Here is a 19,377-nt window from a genome sequence, read left to right on the forward strand (position 1 = left end):
GCTTCTCCCTTGCCATGGTAATGTCAAGTTCCTGACACAACATTCTATGCTACCAAATTAATTCCAGATAAATTTTAGATAAACTCACAAAGTTTGGCAGGGTTTGGCTGAATCGTGAAAAAGTTATAAGCGTTTAAAGTCAGGGCGGGCCTCAAAAGCCCCACCCCCGGGCTGAATAGGAGGTATTCCGCCTATGGACGTTTTCGATAAAGAAAAAAAAATTAAAACAATTGCGATAAAAACCATTTGCGGCACTGACTTAAACTGAGATACCTTAGAAAGAAGCCTTTCGGGCCATTTGTGACCCTGATTACGCCAGCATTACCCGCTGTCTGGTCAATGCCAATAAAAGTCCCTCCTAATTCACATGTTACGCATTTGCTGATAATGAAGCGTTTTTGATCTTCAGTAAGATCATAGGTAAAGGTAAAGGTAAACTTTATTTATGCAGGGTGGCCCATTCAGCACAGTGGCTGGTATCCAGAGGCCAAGATCATAGGTAAAGGTAAAGGTAAACTTTATTTATGCAGGGTGGCCCATTCAGCACAGTGGCTGGTATCCAGAGGGGCCCTGCTAAATACATTTTCTAAAAATATAATATATCTAAAATTTAAAAATAGTTGTAAAAATAGAGTTTAAACTTATGTCTAATACTTGAAATAGTTATATAAAAGAGAGTTTAAAAACTGAAACGGATTACAAGCAAGTAATCAAAAGAGTCGGAAGTAATCAAAGGAGTCGGAAATCAAAAGAGTCGTAAGGTCCTCGGAAATACTCTGATACGTTTTCGACCACAAATGAAATGTTTGAGAAAAACAGACGACCCCTGGCCAAAAACCACTCCTGAACATTCTAAAACACATGGAAACCAACAAGAAACCGATAAACCAAATGCAAGGCTGATTGTCCGAGCAGCCTTGCATTTGTTTATCGTTTTACTCTATATCGCTGATCCTGATCTACGCCAAGATCCGGCTTCACTTCGCTGCTGTTTAATTTGTACAAGTGGGCCTTGTATTATTTTGGTACCGTTAACAAGAAACCCCTCAGACGTTCTTTCACTGGGCAACATAGTGGCGCCTTTTCTTAGGTGTAAAGTTCTACTTCTTTAAGTTATTTTGTATAACTGGTCTCTTGTAACCCTTCCTCCATTGACTTTATTGCTTATAACTGACTTTCTTTATGCACGTCTTATACGTATGCGCTTGGACGTGCTTTCGACCTTTTCGGACTTCTTCAATATTTGGCAGTGGTAGTCGTATGGTCGCTGTAATGTTCTTTGGAATGTTCCAGATTTCCTGTAAGAGATCCGAAGCACTCGAATGCTCTTCGTAAATAATCGCACGAGACCGAAAGATAGTCCACACTAACCAAAAAAAAAATCTGTAAAATTAAGGTGAGGTAAAACTAACTGCTTTCTGTCAAAATTAGAACCGACAGCTGAGAAATAGGTAAGATGTTAATCGATAGTTAAGAAATGGCTGAGATCTTAACTGATAACTAATATCCAGCACCCCACCCTACCCTTAAGTTGAATTTTTACCTGGCACATAAATTAATAAAATGTCGTTTCTTTGTAAAGTGAAATGGCAACTTGGATAAGTGAAAGTAAATGAAGAAGCGTTCTCAAGTTGAATACTCGGAAAAAAGATTTTCCGAGTTCCCCAACGGGAGTCGAACCCATGACCTTCCAGAGCGTCCAACCGGTATTCTGGAAGGTCATGGATTCGACTCCCGTTGGGGGAACTCGGAAAATCTTTTTTCCGAGTATTCAACTTGAGAACGCTTCTTCATTTACTGTCGTTTCTTTCTTTTAGCAAAGTTTGGAAAGAACTTGTTAACGATGTGCAAGTGGATACATTTATGTCTGCTCGTGATTGTCGTGTGGAATCTTAAAGGTAAAATGTTGGATGATAAAATCATTTGAGACGAAAACATTTCTGTGGCATGAAAAACATATAATTGTCATGACATGTATAAACATGGGATTATTTTGTTTACAGTAAAAGGTAGATACAGTAAGTAAAAATCGGACAAACATGGTAAAACGCTGGTTATACCTCTCTGGGCTTAGAATTTCGTCAGGGGTTTTGGCTTGGCTGTTTACAGTTGAGTTTATTTCAAAAAGGGGTTTTCAGTAACGTCATATAAAAACCGTTTCGCTAACATGCAGCGTTTTAAAGTATCTCATGAGCGATGTATTGCAAAAGCCACTAGGATGAAAAGATGTAATTGATGTGCACTTTGTTTGCAAACTTGTTTATTATCCATTTCACATTGAACTACAATGTTCTTTGAGGAAGTTACTGGGTTTACATGGAAATTTTGGATGGAAGGGAAATTATATCCAGGGGTACAAATAATCGGAATAGGGAGGGTGTGAAACCGACATCGACGGATTGAACATTTGAAAGTCGGTTATATAATTTAGAGAAGACTTTCACGTGTCTAGCAGCAAGAAAAATTGTCTACTTGGCGCCGAGTTTGGATTTTTTTCCGCTGCGAAAAAAAAAACATTGCAATTTTGATTGGACCAACGACCTTGCTTCCAAAACATAAAAAAACATCACAAGGAGTAATCTGAGTCAATTAATCTTCTACTTCTTAACAATATGTACGCTATTTTTGCTTCCGAGTTATTTGCTTTTTGAAACAGCCTAAACAATATCACATTTCTCATAACAGTTTGATTTCCTTTATCTTACAAGTGTTGCAATTTCTCTTTTTTTAATTATAACCGCATATCTGACATTATCGCATTCTAATTTACAGTTGTGTATTGCACACGATGCGACTTTGACTTAGATGACGCCAGAAGGACCATTAACTTCAATTCATTGGGGAAGCCTCGGTGGGTCTGTGTATACTTACATTGCAGCTGTGTTATCACGGCCTTACCGGGACATCATATCCGGTTAGGCTTTGATATTTTTCAACTGGCGGATTTTCTCTTTAACCGATATACCACGATACAAGACTGGTTGTCTATATACGACGGAAATAATACACAGAATACGTTATTGGGAAGTTTTACCGGAACAAAGCAATCATTCACAGTGCAGTCAAGTGGCCGTTTGATGATGATCCAGTTGAAAACGAATCTCTTTTCTCGCACTATCTTCAAAGCCTCTTACAATTACAGTACAACAAAAGGTAAGCAGTGTTTATCGTCGTACAGAGGGTTTATGTCAGAGGTTGAAACTGTTACATTCCGACACTTACCGATTTAACCGTCAGACGGACGTTTGAACATCTTTGAGAGAAGCTTTAGTTGACGAACCTTATATTTTACACAGTTGCTTTTTTATCCTTTAACAAACGCTTTGCACAAGGATCGGTAGAAGAGACGGAAATTTCTAGGAATAAGTGAGTTAAAGTTGGAGACAATTTGGATAGTATAATGTGATAGGGAGGGAGAATAAATATATTTTGTTACTTTTAACTTGATTTATTTCCTGTTATCTTCATTGGAGTCATCGGCTTCTTAGTAAAATTTCTGCTAGTATACTAATGCAAATGCTGTAATCTGATTTGCTCGGCTACTGTACAGTACAGGGGCGGATCCAGGGGGGAGTGTATTGTGTGGCTAGCCACTCTCGATCCAGCAAAAACTAACATAAATACAATGAAAAGGAAGTAAAGATAATGGCACTTAGTAACGTGTAAAATTGTTGATATTGTTAGCTCAGACAAAGTTAAAATATTTGTTAACATCCACTCCTTCCATAACAAGCCTGGGGCTAAAATAAAATAATAAACAAAATATTTGTAAACAGCCACCCCCTTCGAAAAATCCTGGATCCGCCCCTGTACTATCAGCCATTGGTTTGCAGTGGCTGAAAGTCGTCAAGAGAATGGCGACATTTTCTTGTTTCTCGTAAGTTTTGATAGAACGTCTAGAAATATAATTGAAAAAGACTAAAAGAAGGAAATTTACAGTCAAAACGTCAAAATTTACCGAAGGAACGGATTAGCTTCAAACCACAATTCAGTCCGCGAACGATTTCATTAAAGCGTGAAATTTAATGTTACTTCAAATGTGAAAAATAACTCCATGTGTCATAAGAAATTGTTATCTAGAGGAAAATGAGTTAGAAACAATTAGATTATTCTCTCTTAATTATATTTAAACAATAGACTGTTTCTGTCGAGGAACTATCGGCTGAGAGAAGCGAAGCTTCAAAGGGCTAATATGCTAAGTTTAAGAAAATCAAATTTTTAAGGAGCAACTATCAGACCGATAGTTCCGAGACTGAAACACTCTATCGTTTTTATTGTTCACCACTAAATTTTCTTCCGCGCACCCATTCAAAAACGAGCATCGTAAATTATTTTTTACTTTTCAGGATAAAAACTCAATTGAAAGCCGAAATTTAACAAACGAAACAAAACCAGACAAGAAACCCACGAAATGCAGTGATTTTTGGTTGGGTAGTTTGTGTGTAGACACGCTTGTTTACAAAAAACTTTCACGGGCGGGCACTATCTATCCGGGCATTTTTCTCGAGCGGGCACTACTTTAACAATAGAGTGTTTCTGTCGAGGAACTATCGGCTGATAGTTGCCCCGCGGAAAATTGATGTTCTTAAAATGCTTAATATGTTAGTTTTAAGAACATCAAATTTCCAAGGGGCAACTATCAGACCGATAGTTCCGAGACAGAAACACTCTATTGTCTTTATTGTTCACCACTAAATTTTCTTCCGCGCGCCCATACAAAAACGAGCATCGTGAATTAGTTTTTACTTTTCAGAATTAAAACCTCAATTGAAAGCCGAAATTTAACACACGAAACAAAACCAGACAAGAAACCCACTAAATGCAGTGAATTTGGTTGGGTTTTTTTGTCTGTAGGCACGCTTGTTTACAAAAAAAAATCACGGGCAGGTACTATCGATCCGGGCATTTTACTTCGGCGGGCACAATTTTAACAATAGAGTGTTTCTGTCGAGGAACTATCGGCTGATAGTTGCCCCGGGAAATTTGATGTTCTTAAAACAAATATTAGCCCGAGAAGCGAAGCTTCGAGGGCTAATATGCTAGTTTTAAGTACATCAAATTTCCAAGGGGCAACTATTAGACCGATAGTTCCGAGACAGAAACACTCTATTGTCTTTATTGTTCACCACTTAATTTTCTTCCGCGCGCACATACAAAAATCGGTCCGCGATGCGTACGTGTGGGGGCTTGATAATTTCAAATTTGATTCTTCTTTTTTGTGAATTCATTTAGTACATTCAATTACCTTAAGGCTGCTATTTATTGCGGCAAATAATCTTTGTGATTTTTTGCAAATTCATTCCTTGAAAATTTATGAGCAGCAGGTGATTCAAACATTTCTTTGATGCACATGATAACAGATAAACAGCGGAATGTCTGTTACATTGATATACAATATTTTCGCCCTTACGTCATTAAGAATGTAAGCGTAGCGCAGTTGGGTAGGGATCTGACTGGGGAACGAGAGTTCGCCAGAGGCCCGAGTTCGAATCCCAGAGGGGAAAATTTTTTTCTTTTTTCCTTTTTTTTTTTTTCTTTTTTAACCAGTAGCACTAAAATGGTTTGTTTATTATATCGCTCCGTAGGTATGCATTGCAGAATAATTTACATATATCAGAACATATAGCCATATAGACTGATTCAAGTACAAATGTATTAAATTGTGCTGTTTCTGCGGCTTTCAATATTGGCTTGCGTAAGCGTAAAAGCTCCTCTTGAATTGATGTGCAACCTGCACAGACTTCCAGTCAAACGAAATGTTGGCTTGTATGACTTCGTGAGCTGCTGTAATGACGAGCAACTAAAAGGACAGCTCAGTGAAATCAAAGAAACCACACGAAACGTACAACACGCCAAGATCCAATATGGCCTACTCGACACGCACCGCCGACTCATCCCCAGGCTCTCTCGCAGAAGACCACGTGACACAAGCAAACCCACACACAAATAAATAAATCCCGCAGTCGATAACAATGTGGCGGCTTTGCCCCCACAAAAACGAGCATCGTGAATTATTTTTACTTTTCAGGATAAAAAACTCAATTGAAAGCCGAAATTTAACAAACGAAACAAAACCAGACTAGAAACCCACTAACTGCAGTGAATTTGGTTGGGTTCTTTTGTCTGCAGGCAGCTTGTTTACAAAAAACAGTCACGGGCGGGCACTATCGATCCGGGCATTTTCCACGGAAGGGCACTAATTTAACAATAGAGTGTTTCTGTCGAGGAACTACTAATAGTCTTTACAAGAAACCTACTAAATGCAGTGAATTTGGTTGGTTTTTTTTGTCTGCAGGCACGCTTGTTTACAAAAAACAGTCACGGGCGGGCACTATCAATCAGGCATTTTTCACGGAAGGGCACTATGGGCTGATAGTGCCCTCCGGCGGACGGGCACTATCGAGTCACGTGTTCAATTTAAACCAATCAGAATCGGAGAAAACTTAGTGGTGAACTATAAGGGCTGATAGTGCCCTCCGGCGGACGAACACTATCGCGTCACGTGTTCAATTTAAACCAATCAGAATCGGAGAAAATTTAGTGGTGAACTATAAGGGCTGATAGTGCCCTCCGGCGGACGAACACTAGCGCGTCACGTGATCAATTTAAACCAATCTGAATCGGAGAAAATTTAGCGGTGAACTATAAGAGGTGATAGCTGATTTGGCCATCGGCCTCAACTATACATCACCTCATAGAAATCTCGAGCTCTTCTAATTGTTAAATATTATACGCAACAGAGTTTTACAATTAAGAAGCTGGCTATGTAAGATCGGACCAGTCAATTTTCAGCGGAAAATGAAAATCTTTTATTTTCTTTACGAAAGTTAAACATCCTGTGCCACATACAATTTAACAAATCGTAAACGTCACATCGTGCATTATTGAGTTAAGGATGCACGCGGGAGATTGCTAGGCAAGGAAGAACTAAGAGTCGCTCAAGGCGACTCTAATAATATTTAAGATTTCTATGGCGCAAATTAACGTGTAAATATGACCAAATGCGCCTATATTGTCAAGTGTTTGACAGACCTCCCAAGTGCATCCAGTTTTTTTCCCATCAAGGGGAACATCGAAGGGAAACAAACTCACTGTTTCCCGCAGGGACAATCATTAAATGTTTTGTTATACCTCCTAACTGAACTTAAACGCTTTGTTGTCTTCATTCATTCATCACTAAATTTTCCATCGTTGAAAACTACATAAATTTATTCACTGAAATTGTTAACACTGCGCGATACTTCAAGCTTTCCAATTTGCATTGAGATGTATTCTTCTTTGAGCCAAATGAAATTTTTGTATGTAAAAAACATTTTATAACTTAACTGTTGACTCCCGAGTACGAAGAAACACGATGACTAAAAGTTTACCGTTTATCCACAACTTTGAATTGCTTTGCGTTAATACCGGACTTGATACCGTGGTTTACTGATCAAGTGCAAGTCCAATGTTGAACCTGTTGTCGCCCTAGGGAGTTAGTGAGTTTTGTTCGCCCTAGGGAGTTATACAGTTTTGACGCGCGTCACGTGATATGCTCCCGTCCATGCAATAAAAAACTGCATTTCAGTTGGGGGTATAACAAATCTTGATAGTTCACGCTGTGGCGTTTACCTTTTCTTTGTAGCACAATTTTATGCGCTTTACTGCAGTTTCTCTGTATTACAACTGCGCGGGCAAAAGTTACTCTCTCAATTCAGAATTAAACTTTGAATTGGATTCTGAATTCTGAATTTTGAATTTAAAGTAACATGTGTAGTACTCACCTAATCCCGGACAAAACCTAAAAAGAGATAAATTTTTAATAGGTGATTTTTTTCTGTCTATATCTTTCTCAGGTTGTTTTCTTCTGGTCAGATTTTTCTCAGTTTTCTTTCTTTGCTTGCATCACTCTTTTGATCTTCTTCCTCCATCTTTCCTTTTGCAGTAGACCTTCTTTTTATTTTATTTATTTTATCTTTTTTGGGGGTAAATGATCGGTTAATCCAAAAAGACAGAACAGAGATGCTGGAAGAATTCTCGGAGCAGGTTCGAAACCCGCTCAAGCGGTGAAAAAAAAAAAACCGTCGATAAAACACAGTGTTGTACAAAATTGTCTTGTGTGGAAAAATAATTTAAAAAAATGTTGATCGAAAACATAAAATGCTAAAAGTCGAGAAAAACCGGAATGTCAATCAAGAAAGACAATAATGAAATGTTGAAATAAAAATCATGTTTTGTCGTCTCAGCGCGTTCGAATCACAAATCTTCTAACTTGTTCAAAATAAGTCAAATAAGAAAAAGAGTAGAGTAAAAGGTGACCAAAAAAAACATAAAAATGAAGTCTGCTGAAAAAAAAGATGAGGAAGAAGTGCTAATAATAACGTCTCTGAAGAAGAAAAATAACAGAATATTGAAATTTAAAAAACAAACAAAACCAGTAACAAAGAAGGGAAGGAATGGTTAGACGCGGTAAGGGACATGAAGCAGTGGTGGCGCCGTGGTGAGAACGCTCGCCGCCCACCGATTTCTCCTGCGTTCGATTCCCAGACGCGGCGTCATATGTGTGTTGAGGTTGTTGCTGGTTCTCGTCATTGCTTCCCGTTATCCTGATTCTGGAAGCCGGTGCACCAAGAGTGTTTAGAGGAGTGCAAGAAAACGAAGAAAAGCGCGAAAAGGGATCCGTTTTGTCCCCAACGCTGCAACCCGTTCGAAGGTGGGACACGCCTTTCTGTTGTATGACGAAATGAGGGCAGAAACATTTCACGATCCGTTGTAGATCATGGAGAGAGCAGTAACCATATCGGCGTCTCGTCCTCTCTGGCACTACCCTAACGGAGAATATTTCGGCCTCATTCAGGACGCGTACGAGGATCGCGTATACGCCGTTGCTCTAGGAAGGACGGAGAAAATATTAGATAACATACGAGAAAATGTTTGTTGTTACGATCCCATATATCCCAAATATTTTGTTCTGACGAAGATTATTATGCTTCAAACGGCCACGTCGCTGAGGACCATTAAGACGACTTTTTCTTCCTTTCCACATATGGAGCGAACGGTACTTCTGGATAGAAGAAGGAGAAGGCTGGTTCGGAGATATCTACAATATGAAAGCCAGTAGAACAGAAACTGTCTATCTAGGATACTATCGAAGAGACGATATACTGGATCACAGATGGTTTGAGAGAGGTTTAAAAGAAGCCATTAATATCCGAACTCACATAAATTTCCTTTCCATGCGGACAGAGGTAGATACAAACCATCGCCCGTATGAAACAGTGTGCTTGAGAGCGGACCGAATTCGGCGGTGAACTGAGTCGAAAACAAACAAATCAGACCAGCTTGATAGATTTCTTCTGCAGGTAGGGTTCAAAATCAGCTGTAACAAGACAGAAGGCTTGCTTATGAACATCACAGCACCATTGTCAATCAATATTGGAAAGCTGCACCTTGTGATGAGCCAGTACTTCACCTATTTAGGAATTACAGTCTGCAGTAAAGAGGGAACCGACCTGGAAAACTGACTCGTGATTTGCAAAGCGACCTTTGTGGAGGAGCGGATAGTCAAGCCCAAGGCACAAACATAAAGATTTACCAAGCTTGTGAACTCTCCGCACGACTCTTTGGACGGATTTGAATTTTGGAAAACGATTGTCAATGATCTAAAAAAAGCTAAATGTTAAAAAGAAAACTTCATGGGGCCATCGCTATATTAAACAAATAGAAATATGAACGTAAATTCTAAACGAAACTTTATCCCGCCTAGGCTCCCGGTACAAGACTATAAATTTCGCTCCGCGAGGGAAGGAAGGGTACATTCTTATACTTTTGGTATCTGTTTAATGATCCTTGTTTTTTTTCACATGTGACGATTTACTTGCAGAAAAAACAAAAATAATTGTTCCATGGCCACTTGTGAGGACAGTACAAAGTCATGTCGTGTGGTGTTCTGCTGAGGGGTTTCCACCCATTAACATGACGTTGCTTCGGAACTCTACATCTTTGGCTAATGGAATTGGAATGGTAATGAAAAAAGCAGACAAGGAAGACAACTACACCTGTTTTGCTAGGAATGAGGCTGGCACTGACTCTAAAGAGTTCCCAGTAACATTTGTGGGTGAGTCTCTCCCTTTTTTTTAGAAGTCATACCTAAAATTTACAGAAGTGAGCTCCTTCCTTTGATGATACAAATTTATAAATAGTGTGCTATTGTGCACTGTACGGTAGGGTGCGGTTAGTGTGATGCAGTATAGTGTGTTGATCGGTGTGATGCGGTGTCCTGTAGAGTGCTGCACGTGTGCGGTGAAATGCGGTACGGTGTGGTGTGGTGTGGTGCAGTTTGGGGTAGTGTGGCTCGGTGTGGTGTGGTGTGCTTCGGTGTGGTGTGATGTGATGTGGTATGGTTTTTTGTGTTGCGGGATGGTGCGGTGCGTTGCGGTGCGGTGTGTCATGAGTTGTGGTGCGGTGCGGTACGGTGAGCGTCGTGCATGTGGAATGGTGTGCTATGGTTGTTGTGGTTTGGTGTGCTGCGGAACCTTGTGGCGCAGTGTGGTGTGGTGAGGTGTGTTGTGGTGTGGTGTACTGTGCTGTGCAACGGGTGTGGTGAGGTGCGGCAGGTAAAGGCGTAGTGGAGTGTGGTGCGGTGTGGAATTGTTTGCCGCGGTACGGTGCAGTGTGGTGAGTGTGTGCGTGTGGGGTTGGGTGCGATGTCGTTCAATATGGTTCGGCTCGGCAGTTTGTGGTTTAGCGTGTTGTAACGCAGTGTGGTGTGGTGAGGTGTGGTGTGGTGTGCGGTAGTTTCTATGAAGGAATTTAAAAATATGCCAAGTGTGCACAATGGCTTATAATGTTGTAATGCACACGACTGAAACAAACTGATATATTTTAGTTACACAGGCTCAATATCATCTATTTTAACATTGCCTTGTTTTTTTAGGCGATAGTAACCCTCATTATTTTTAAGTAGAGAATCCACTTTAATCCGAATGCTAGCGCTGTTATATATGGATGTTTTTCAGGTTGCGAGAATGTTTGCTCTGGCGATGGCAGCGTTGATGAAAAAGACCAAGTTAACAATGACTTTAGTTGCACGAATATCGGCTCAACGATTGACCTATTCAATTGCCTTCCGACAACAGCGACAAAGTTGTAAGATTTTGCTATTCTTTATAATATGTTTTCCTCTGTTTCGGTGTCTGTCTGTTTGTCTCTGTTTGTTTCTGCCTACAAAAACTTCCTTTAAAGCCAGTTTATACGAGCAATTTTTATGTGACAAAATTATTTGCTCGTGTAGACGAGGAAAGTTGGCCAATTTTTATGTGACAAATATATTTGCTGAGAAGCTGGCGCGTTAGCTTTTATGTGACAAATAAAAGCAGTCACATACGAAAAATTGCTCAGGGTAGACGACTCGTCACATAAAATGTGGCAAATATTGCGTTAGCACATATTTGGTGAAAACTAACCGCAAGAAAACCGGAGTGAAAGCTAACCGCAAGCAAACCGGAGAGTAAGTTTGAGTCCCGAGCTCGAGACCTGAGCTCGAGTCCTGAGCTCGAGTTCTGGCTCGGTATTTAGGCATCCTCTTTTATTAGAAATTTATACGAACTTACACTAAGGTTTCTGAAAAGAAGGGGGCCATTATATGACTCAAAGGGGGAAATGAATTTTAAAGAACGGTCGATTATTAATGGCAATACGGTTAAAATGGTGTAGGATTGTAAATGTGAACTAAACGTAGGATACTAAATTGTATCTTTCTCATGCTCATTTTCAAATGGAAACAGGTCTTTACAAAGGAATAAGATCAGCAATCTTCCCACGGGCGCATTTCGTCATATGGCTGCGCTGAAAGTTCTGTAAGTTTATATAGATTAAGTCATAGAAAGAGCGACGTATGGAAAACGCGCAGCGAACGAGTGACGAATTTTTGCAGCGAGGGAATGAAATTAACTTATTTTAATCATACATAACAAGAAATAAACCATTGTAAATCTTTAAGGTGGTAGACTGGAGTTTAACAGGTCCATTTTGGATGGAAATTTCTCCAAATCAAGAAACCTGGCTAAATGTAAAAATATTTCAGGCTAAGTCAATAAAAGTTAAGCTTCAGAAAAATTGATGTCCGAGGTGACAATTTTCACACCTCACCTGAATTTGGGGCTTATAAAATTTTTTTTTCGTTTTACGGCTTTGCAATTATAAGAAAGTCAAAAAGAAATGCAGGAGTCTATTTCCCTATAGAAAAAGAAAAAAAACGTACGGGAGCCCGGAGCGGAATGTTTCTTCTTTCTTCAGATATCGAGTTAAAAAGAAAAAAAAACACGTGCTAAAGATTTACGTGGCGCTCACATCTCGAAGAAAACTCCTTTCGCCCCGGGCTCCCGTGAAAAGTTTCTTTTACACCACAACAACAAACCACGCAAATTTAATCCAGATACGATAAATGTACATCTTTATTCTGAAAATACCTTTTAGTGCGGTCGGTGTAGATCTTTAAATTGTGGTAGTTTCTCGCCGATATCGCATCACAATATCGTATTTATCGGGCGCCATTTTGAAATCTTCTTAGAAAACCGCTGTTCGAAGTGTTTGTGGCAACACATGACCGATTATAGCGTGAATAATGCCGAACATCTACGATCTTCTTCGTCCCTTGACGAAGTTCAACATGGCGACGTAAACAATTACGTAATGCATAGCAACGATGTGAAATTGAGACCTCGGCTAATAAGCACAGCGGAAGATAGGAATCTCATGCTGTGCGGCAAATTCTTGCGGTGTTGTATAAATGTTATGTCACGAGTCCCAGAAACGAAATAAACCACGATATAGCCATTAAATGGAGCCAAAACACCAAGGAACCACACAAAGGACATAAGTTAAGTTTATTTCTGATTTCGGCTTATAGTTGATATTTCACAACGATCGATAGTGTAACACAATGCCGCTTTGTAAATCACGTTCGTCCGATATAATTATCGTCATTTAGCTTCTTTTGTAGAATATATTGCTAACTCTTTCACAGGAAAGGTACAGCGGATCTGAACTTGCGTCTTCCAAGTTGTAGCAAAGCTTTTCAACGGCACAACCAGACTCAAATCAACTTTTGGTATGTGTCACACAATAAATTCAATATAGCGGCGCAAAGTGCTGGCCTAGCGACCGACTTTAAGCTTTAATTATTCCACACATAGCCAGAATGGAGCGCTTATCTCTTGGGATTGTGAATAAATCTATGTTATCTTTCAAATCCTTGAATGTTTTGATATGTTTAATTTTCGAGCCAAACTCCATTCTACCACCTTAAGCGATATTTCAATTTATAATCTGTCATACAAGGCAGCGCGAACAAAACAAAGCTGCAAAATGCACATTGATTTTCTTTACATAAACATTGTAAAACGGCTAAAAATCGAAACTTAACAGAAAAAAATAGTGACAAGAAACTCTTCTAGATAGAAGATTTATTTAAATAAACACACTGATGCATAACAAGGAAACTTCGCAACAAAGGAAATCAAATAAATACGCTGGCGACTACTGAACAAAACTATGATAGCACAAGGTCAAGGAGCCATTACGACCTAATTCAAAAACATTAAAACATGCAATTTATCTTACCATGGTGCTCGAATATCCGTTGAAAGCCTGCAGATGTGTTGTAAGTTCCGAAGAACTTAAAATGAACGGGGAACTTAAAATATCAGTGAAATCTACACAAATTAACTAACCAAAATGTCACAAAGAATACCAAGTATCTGAATATGAATGCAAAATGTCTACAATTTATTGCAATAAATCATCGTAAAGTGTTCACATTTTCTTTGTAAAATCAACATGTAAAAACAAAAATGTGCAGAAATCATAGCTCATAAATTCAAATAACCTCTACAAAAAGCGAAAAAAGTAAATGCTTTTAAGCACTTAAAAGTAAGTAATAAGTGCTTTTAAGCACATTAAAATGTACACAACTATTGTGCATGCTTTATGCTTTAAAAAGCATGCACAATAGTTATTTACATTAAGCACTTATTTTTTTCGCTTTTTGTAGAGGTTATTTGAATTTATGAGCTATGATTTCTGCACATTTTTGTTTTTACATGTTGATTTTACAAAGAAAATGTGGACACTCTACGAGAATATAACTCAACTAAAATCGTGACAGGGAAAGTGGGAGGTACTCAAACCCACCGTTATCTTAATTGTATGTATTTTGTAGTTGTATTTTAAACTAATAAATAAAGTTAAAGCTGAGTTGAAGTTGTGACAAGAACAAAGCACGCAAACAACAATGTGGCTTGATAAGGGGGGGGGGGGGGGAGGGGGCAGCAATGTGGCAGGTTAAGCAAGATTTTAAGCAAGATTTTAAGTATTTTTATTCCCCCTAATAATGTTGGAGTAAAATAAGAATATTGTCAGATTTTTCCTTACTGGCTGGATCGGACAAGATTAAGGCAAGGGTATATCATGAGATGGCAGCAAGACCGACACAAAAGTAGCTACGCAGACTTAACCGAACCACAAGGAGCTTACAAATTGCCCTTCACCAATGGAGGGAGGGCGGGTAAAACAAAATTATTACGATTTTAACTCTTTCGTGCAAAGGCTGCCAGAACAATACTTAACAATTATTCGCCGAAGGCGAAGTGATTATTGTTGAATAATCTCCGAGACGAAGTCGAGGGGATTATTCAACAATAATCACTGAGCCTGAGGTGAATAATTGTTTTAGTATAATTTTCAGAGGTGAATATCAAAAACTGCAAAATAACAATAGAAAACACGAAAACAACAAACAGAAGTGCTGTTTAATTCATCGATTGAAATCATAATTTACACTCAAGTTTTAGCAATACAACGGAGCAAAACAAACACTACGAAAAAGATAGATATCCGGTACCTTTGTTTGATCGTTGGTGACTTCTGAGAAATTGTGTGAATCCTCTCGAAATCACTAGCTCCAGTGAGAAGAGAACTAAATAATGTTTTGACAGTCGATCTGACTGAGTACATGGCCGTTTGCGATCACCAAAACCACCATGTTTACGATCAATTCTAATGCCTTGAAAACCATCTCTTGAAAATATTTTCGGTACAAAAGCTTTGGTAGGAAATTTGCAAAATTCCCAGTGTTTCAAATATCCAGGATGTGGAGTGATTTCTTTTAAATGAGAGAAATTTCATTCAGCAAATGCCGCCATGTTCACTGGCCTGGATGGCAAACGTGGCATGGCTTAGTAGCCAAACCTTTAGATGCAATATTCACCGCCTAGCGCGGTGAATATTGCGTCATAGTCCGAGCTCCTCGACCAATCAGAATCGAATTCACCTCTGGAAATTATACTAACCTGGGATATTGCTCTGCTGCTTTTACAGCAGGACAATGCCTCAAAGTTCAGCCAAAATATAAAGTTGTATTATAAACGAATCAAAGTGGCTATGAGCCGCTGAACTCTGAAAGTGACTATGAAACGAGAATATAAAACCGAGAACTTTGAAACATAAAGTTTGCCTAGAACAAGTCAAGTTTTGAACCGATAATTAAGTTCAATCCCGGTATCTTAAAAACTATCTTTGTACTGATACGTATAATATCAACTTTTGTAACCATCGGAAGCTCCAGCTTATTTTCCACACTTTTGCATTCGAGGTAAACTTCGACTACCAGCCTAATATATTTAAACTGTCATTAACTTAATTCAACCCGAAATCAAATCACTTTAACACTCCTGCCAAAGTTTGCCACAACTTCGGTACTGGCAGAACTCACTTGAGCCTGCTATGGTGCTGTTCATAACTGATTACCACCAAACAATTATGTTGTCGCGATACAGTGTGATGGATGAGCTTCTGGACTTGTAATTCAAAATAGAAAGGGAAGTTGTGGGTTCGAATCGTTATCGGGAAACTTTTTTTTCTCCTTCATTTTTTTTTGTCCTCTTCTTTCTTTCTTTTTCTTTTTGTTTCGCTACGAATATACCATTTTGTACCGTTGTCTGCATGTTAAAACCATTTACTGAGACGCAAGCATTACCGAAGTCGTTGTTTGATCTTTTCGAATTTTGGACGATACAATCTTATCAACATTCTTGACATGAAGAACTTTACGTTTACTTTTTATTTACGTCACGCGACTCAGAAACGAATGTTACCGGTTGGGGACGTCGGACATAGGGTACAGAAAGTAAAGTTCAATTGATCATTTCTGTGTGTAGTTCTCTTAGTTTCTAAGAGTTCTTCAAGAAATATAATTGTATTCATGTACTCGTTGAATGAGAATTGCTTAAGTAAACGAATAGGTCACGTGTCATAATAAATAATTTAATCCTTCTAATGCCAAAAAAATAAGAAAACAAGTGGCAGCTTACAAAGCAGACATACAGTGCTATTATGCAGTTCGACAGTTAAACAATATTTGTTTAAATTTTTGCTGCATAACCTTACCCAACCTTACCCCATTTCAAAAACGTATTAAGTGACGTCACAGACAAAGGTTGGACCTATAAAAAATTATATATGTTTGCATCCTATTAAACTAGTGAAACCCTCTGTTAATTTTAAAGACTGACTAATGCTGTGTTCACACTAGGCCGAAAAAAGAGTAGTCTGATCGCGATGAAAACATGTTTTGCTATGAAAAGTGTTCACATCAGACTGCGCATTGCGCGAATCATGATCGAAACATGTTAATTCTGATCATGATTGAAACAACCTCACGAGGTAGTTTCAATCATGATCAGACAAAACACGTTAGAAATGACGGACATGCGGAGAGGAGGCAAATCGATTAGTTGATTTTTTTTGCCTTAAGTTGATTTTCTTTTGCCTTTGAGTTAATTTGCCATAACGCAGACATTGTCTTTTGCCATAACGCAGATTTTCCTTTGTCGTCAATCAGTGATTTTATATTACCGTGCGTTGAGTTTCCTTTGCTGTGCATTAGTTTTCGTTTGTTGTGAGGCGATTTTCTTTTGCCGTGAGTTGATTTTCTTGTCTCACAGAGAGTAATTATCTTTTGCCGTGAGTTGATTTTCTCTTACTGTAAGCTGAGTTTGTTTTACCCTGAGATGATTTTCTTTCGTCATAACTTGATTTTCTTCATTTGCCGTAAATTGATTCTCTTTTGCGTTGAGTAAATTTTCTTTTGCCGAAATTTTATTTCTTTTTTGAGCGGGTTTATTGTCTTTTGCTCGGTTCATGAGCTGATTTTTTGGCGTGAGTTTTATATATAAGTTTATTTTCTTTTGCCGTGATTGATTTTCTTTTGCGGTGAGTTAATTTTCTTTTACCATGAGTTGAATACCTGTTTTCCGTTAGTCGGTATTCAATTTATTCTATGGGCCACCGTACTTTAAATATTTTGTACGCTTAGTTACCACGTTAAATATATTATTGTAAAGTCCTGTAAATAATGAATAACTGGGGAGCTCCGGTTTTAGGCTTGATTAAATCTGTACCGATCAGAGTCGAATTTCTCTTGCCGTGATTTTTTTGCGAGTTGTTTTCTTTTGCCGTAAATCAATTTTGTTCTGCTTAAAGATAACTGTCCGGTGAGCAAATTTTGCTGTGCCGTAAGACAGTACCATAATTTTTTTTGTCGCTTCGCTTAAAAACCAGAATGGAAAGTTAACACTATTGTAAATTCTACAATAATAAAAATATAATTAAGTGGTGTGCTTCGCTTTTAGGATTGCATTATTCTAAATACTACTTCTTACGCCATACTTACGCTATTCGATATACTACCAATAATGGAAATACTGCGCAAAAATTAATTTAACTTAATTAACTATAACGTTCATGATTTAATTAGTCCTGAATCCGAATCTTATGTACTTTAGTAACATAAAAAACAACCGAATTTAAGGCATCCGCTACAATAAGTTTATTTTAGAAGACGTGTTTTTGCTGCGACTCATTCCGATTTATTCATTGTTTTTTTTCTCTATTTTTTAACAGAGATCTACAGCTGAATGAAATCAGTAGTATATCTTTAGACGCCTTTGCTGACTTGAAGGGACTTAATACGCTGTATGTTAATTTATAAATGTAACTACATCAATCGCAAGTCCCTAATGTCGCCTTTCACCAAAATTAACGCTTAAAGTTTAGCCTCCATAAACGCTTTAAGTTTTGTCCCCCAAGCAAATTATGCTAAGTACGTGGTTGCATTTGCCATTTAGATACAACAAAATCAAGAAATTTGTACGCCTTATTTAACGACGTCCTTACTCCCTGATTCGTGAAGGAATCCAAAGTATCACAATAAAACAAATACGGTAAAACAGGAACAAAGGTTGCCTTTCCTGGAATGACCAAGAGTATTAAGTAATTTTAAATAACTCAGTTTTCTTTCACTTTCTTATTATTAGGTCTGGATAAGGCAGGTGTTATTAATATACGTGAACGTGGAAAATTAACAAAAAGAAAAACATCTGGATGATTTTGTTGTTCGTATTTTGTTTTTTCTCCTCGTAGAAACTTACAAAACAACCGTATTCAGAATTTAACAGCAGATATCTTCTCACCTCTCCTGGCCTTGCAAACGCTGTAAGTACGTCAAAATTAACAATCGCTTTTAACGAAGAAGCCAGCCAACATCAAAGAAGTCAGCCAATTTTGATAACTCAGTTCTCTTTCATTTTCTTATTTATTACAATTAGCGCTAGGATTAGGCAGGGATCAATAAGTAAACGTGGAAAAGTAAACAGAAATAACATCTGGATGGTTTTTGATTGTTTGAATGTTTGTTTTTCTCCTAGAATCGTAAAAGACAATCAACTTCAGAATTTAACAGCCGAAATTTTTTCTTCTCTCATGGCTTTGCGAGTGCTGTAAGTACATCAAAAATCGTTTTGAACGTAGAAGCCAGCCAATTTCAAATAATCTTTTCCTGTAAATAAAAAGTTTAATGATTCCTCCTCGAATTATTACACATTGATTAAAATAAAACGGATCAAGGTGTAATGATTTGCACGGCAATTTGTTAAAAAGTCTGAGATGATAACTTTTAATTGCCATCCCAAGCTTTACGTGAAAATGCTAAAATTGAGTAACTTCAGAAGCTTACAATGTATCTTGGTATGTCGGACGCACAGATACAATTAGCGCGAACGTCCTTAATATGTTGTTAGTCAATTTTGATTTTGTTCTTTTAATATTATGTATAAAACGGAAAAGAAATAGATGCACGCACCTTTAAATCTAAGTGACAAGTTGGTGGCCCATTATAAACCTCGCATTTCACATCTGCCGAATTTAATACCCGAATTTGAAGAGTCGCAGTTAATTCATGAGCGAGTTTCATTCTCGTCACCATAGTCCTTTTCGCGTCTCTTAGCCGGTGGGTCTTGGCATGAGAAACGAAGGGCTCTGAAGACAAAGGGAATTCAAATA

General features: G+C 38.2%; 1 protein-coding gene across 1 annotated transcript in view; it reads left to right on the top strand.

The window, feature by feature from the left end:
• The first annotated feature begins 458 nt into the window (after window positions 1-458).
• LOC144656582 (uncharacterized) overlaps window positions 459-19,377 on the top strand; it is a 432,902-nt gene continuing 413,983 nt past the window's right edge. The window contains exons 1-9 of the mRNA XM_078516801.1: window positions 459-499; window positions 1,818-1,898; window positions 2,773-3,153; window positions 9,863-10,096; window positions 10,998-11,127; window positions 11,766-11,837; window positions 17,941-18,012; window positions 18,460-18,531; window positions 18,744-18,815. Coding sequence (XP_078372927.1) covers window positions 1,844-1,898; window positions 2,773-3,153; window positions 9,863-10,096; window positions 10,998-11,127; window positions 11,766-11,837; window positions 17,941-18,012; window positions 18,460-18,531; window positions 18,744-18,815 — 1,088 coding nt within the window. The 5' untranslated portion in view covers window positions 459-499; window positions 1,818-1,843. The remainder of the gene's footprint in view (window positions 500-1,817; window positions 1,899-2,772; window positions 3,154-9,862; window positions 10,097-10,997; window positions 11,128-11,765; window positions 11,838-17,940; window positions 18,013-18,459; window positions 18,532-18,743; window positions 18,816-19,377) is intronic.

This window comes from Oculina patagonica, chromosome 6 (assembly GCF_052425735.1).
Source record: "Oculina patagonica isolate OP01 chromosome 6, crgOcupat, whole genome shotgun sequence".
NCBI lineage: Eukaryota > Metazoa > Cnidaria > Anthozoa > Scleractinia > Oculinidae > Oculina > Oculina patagonica.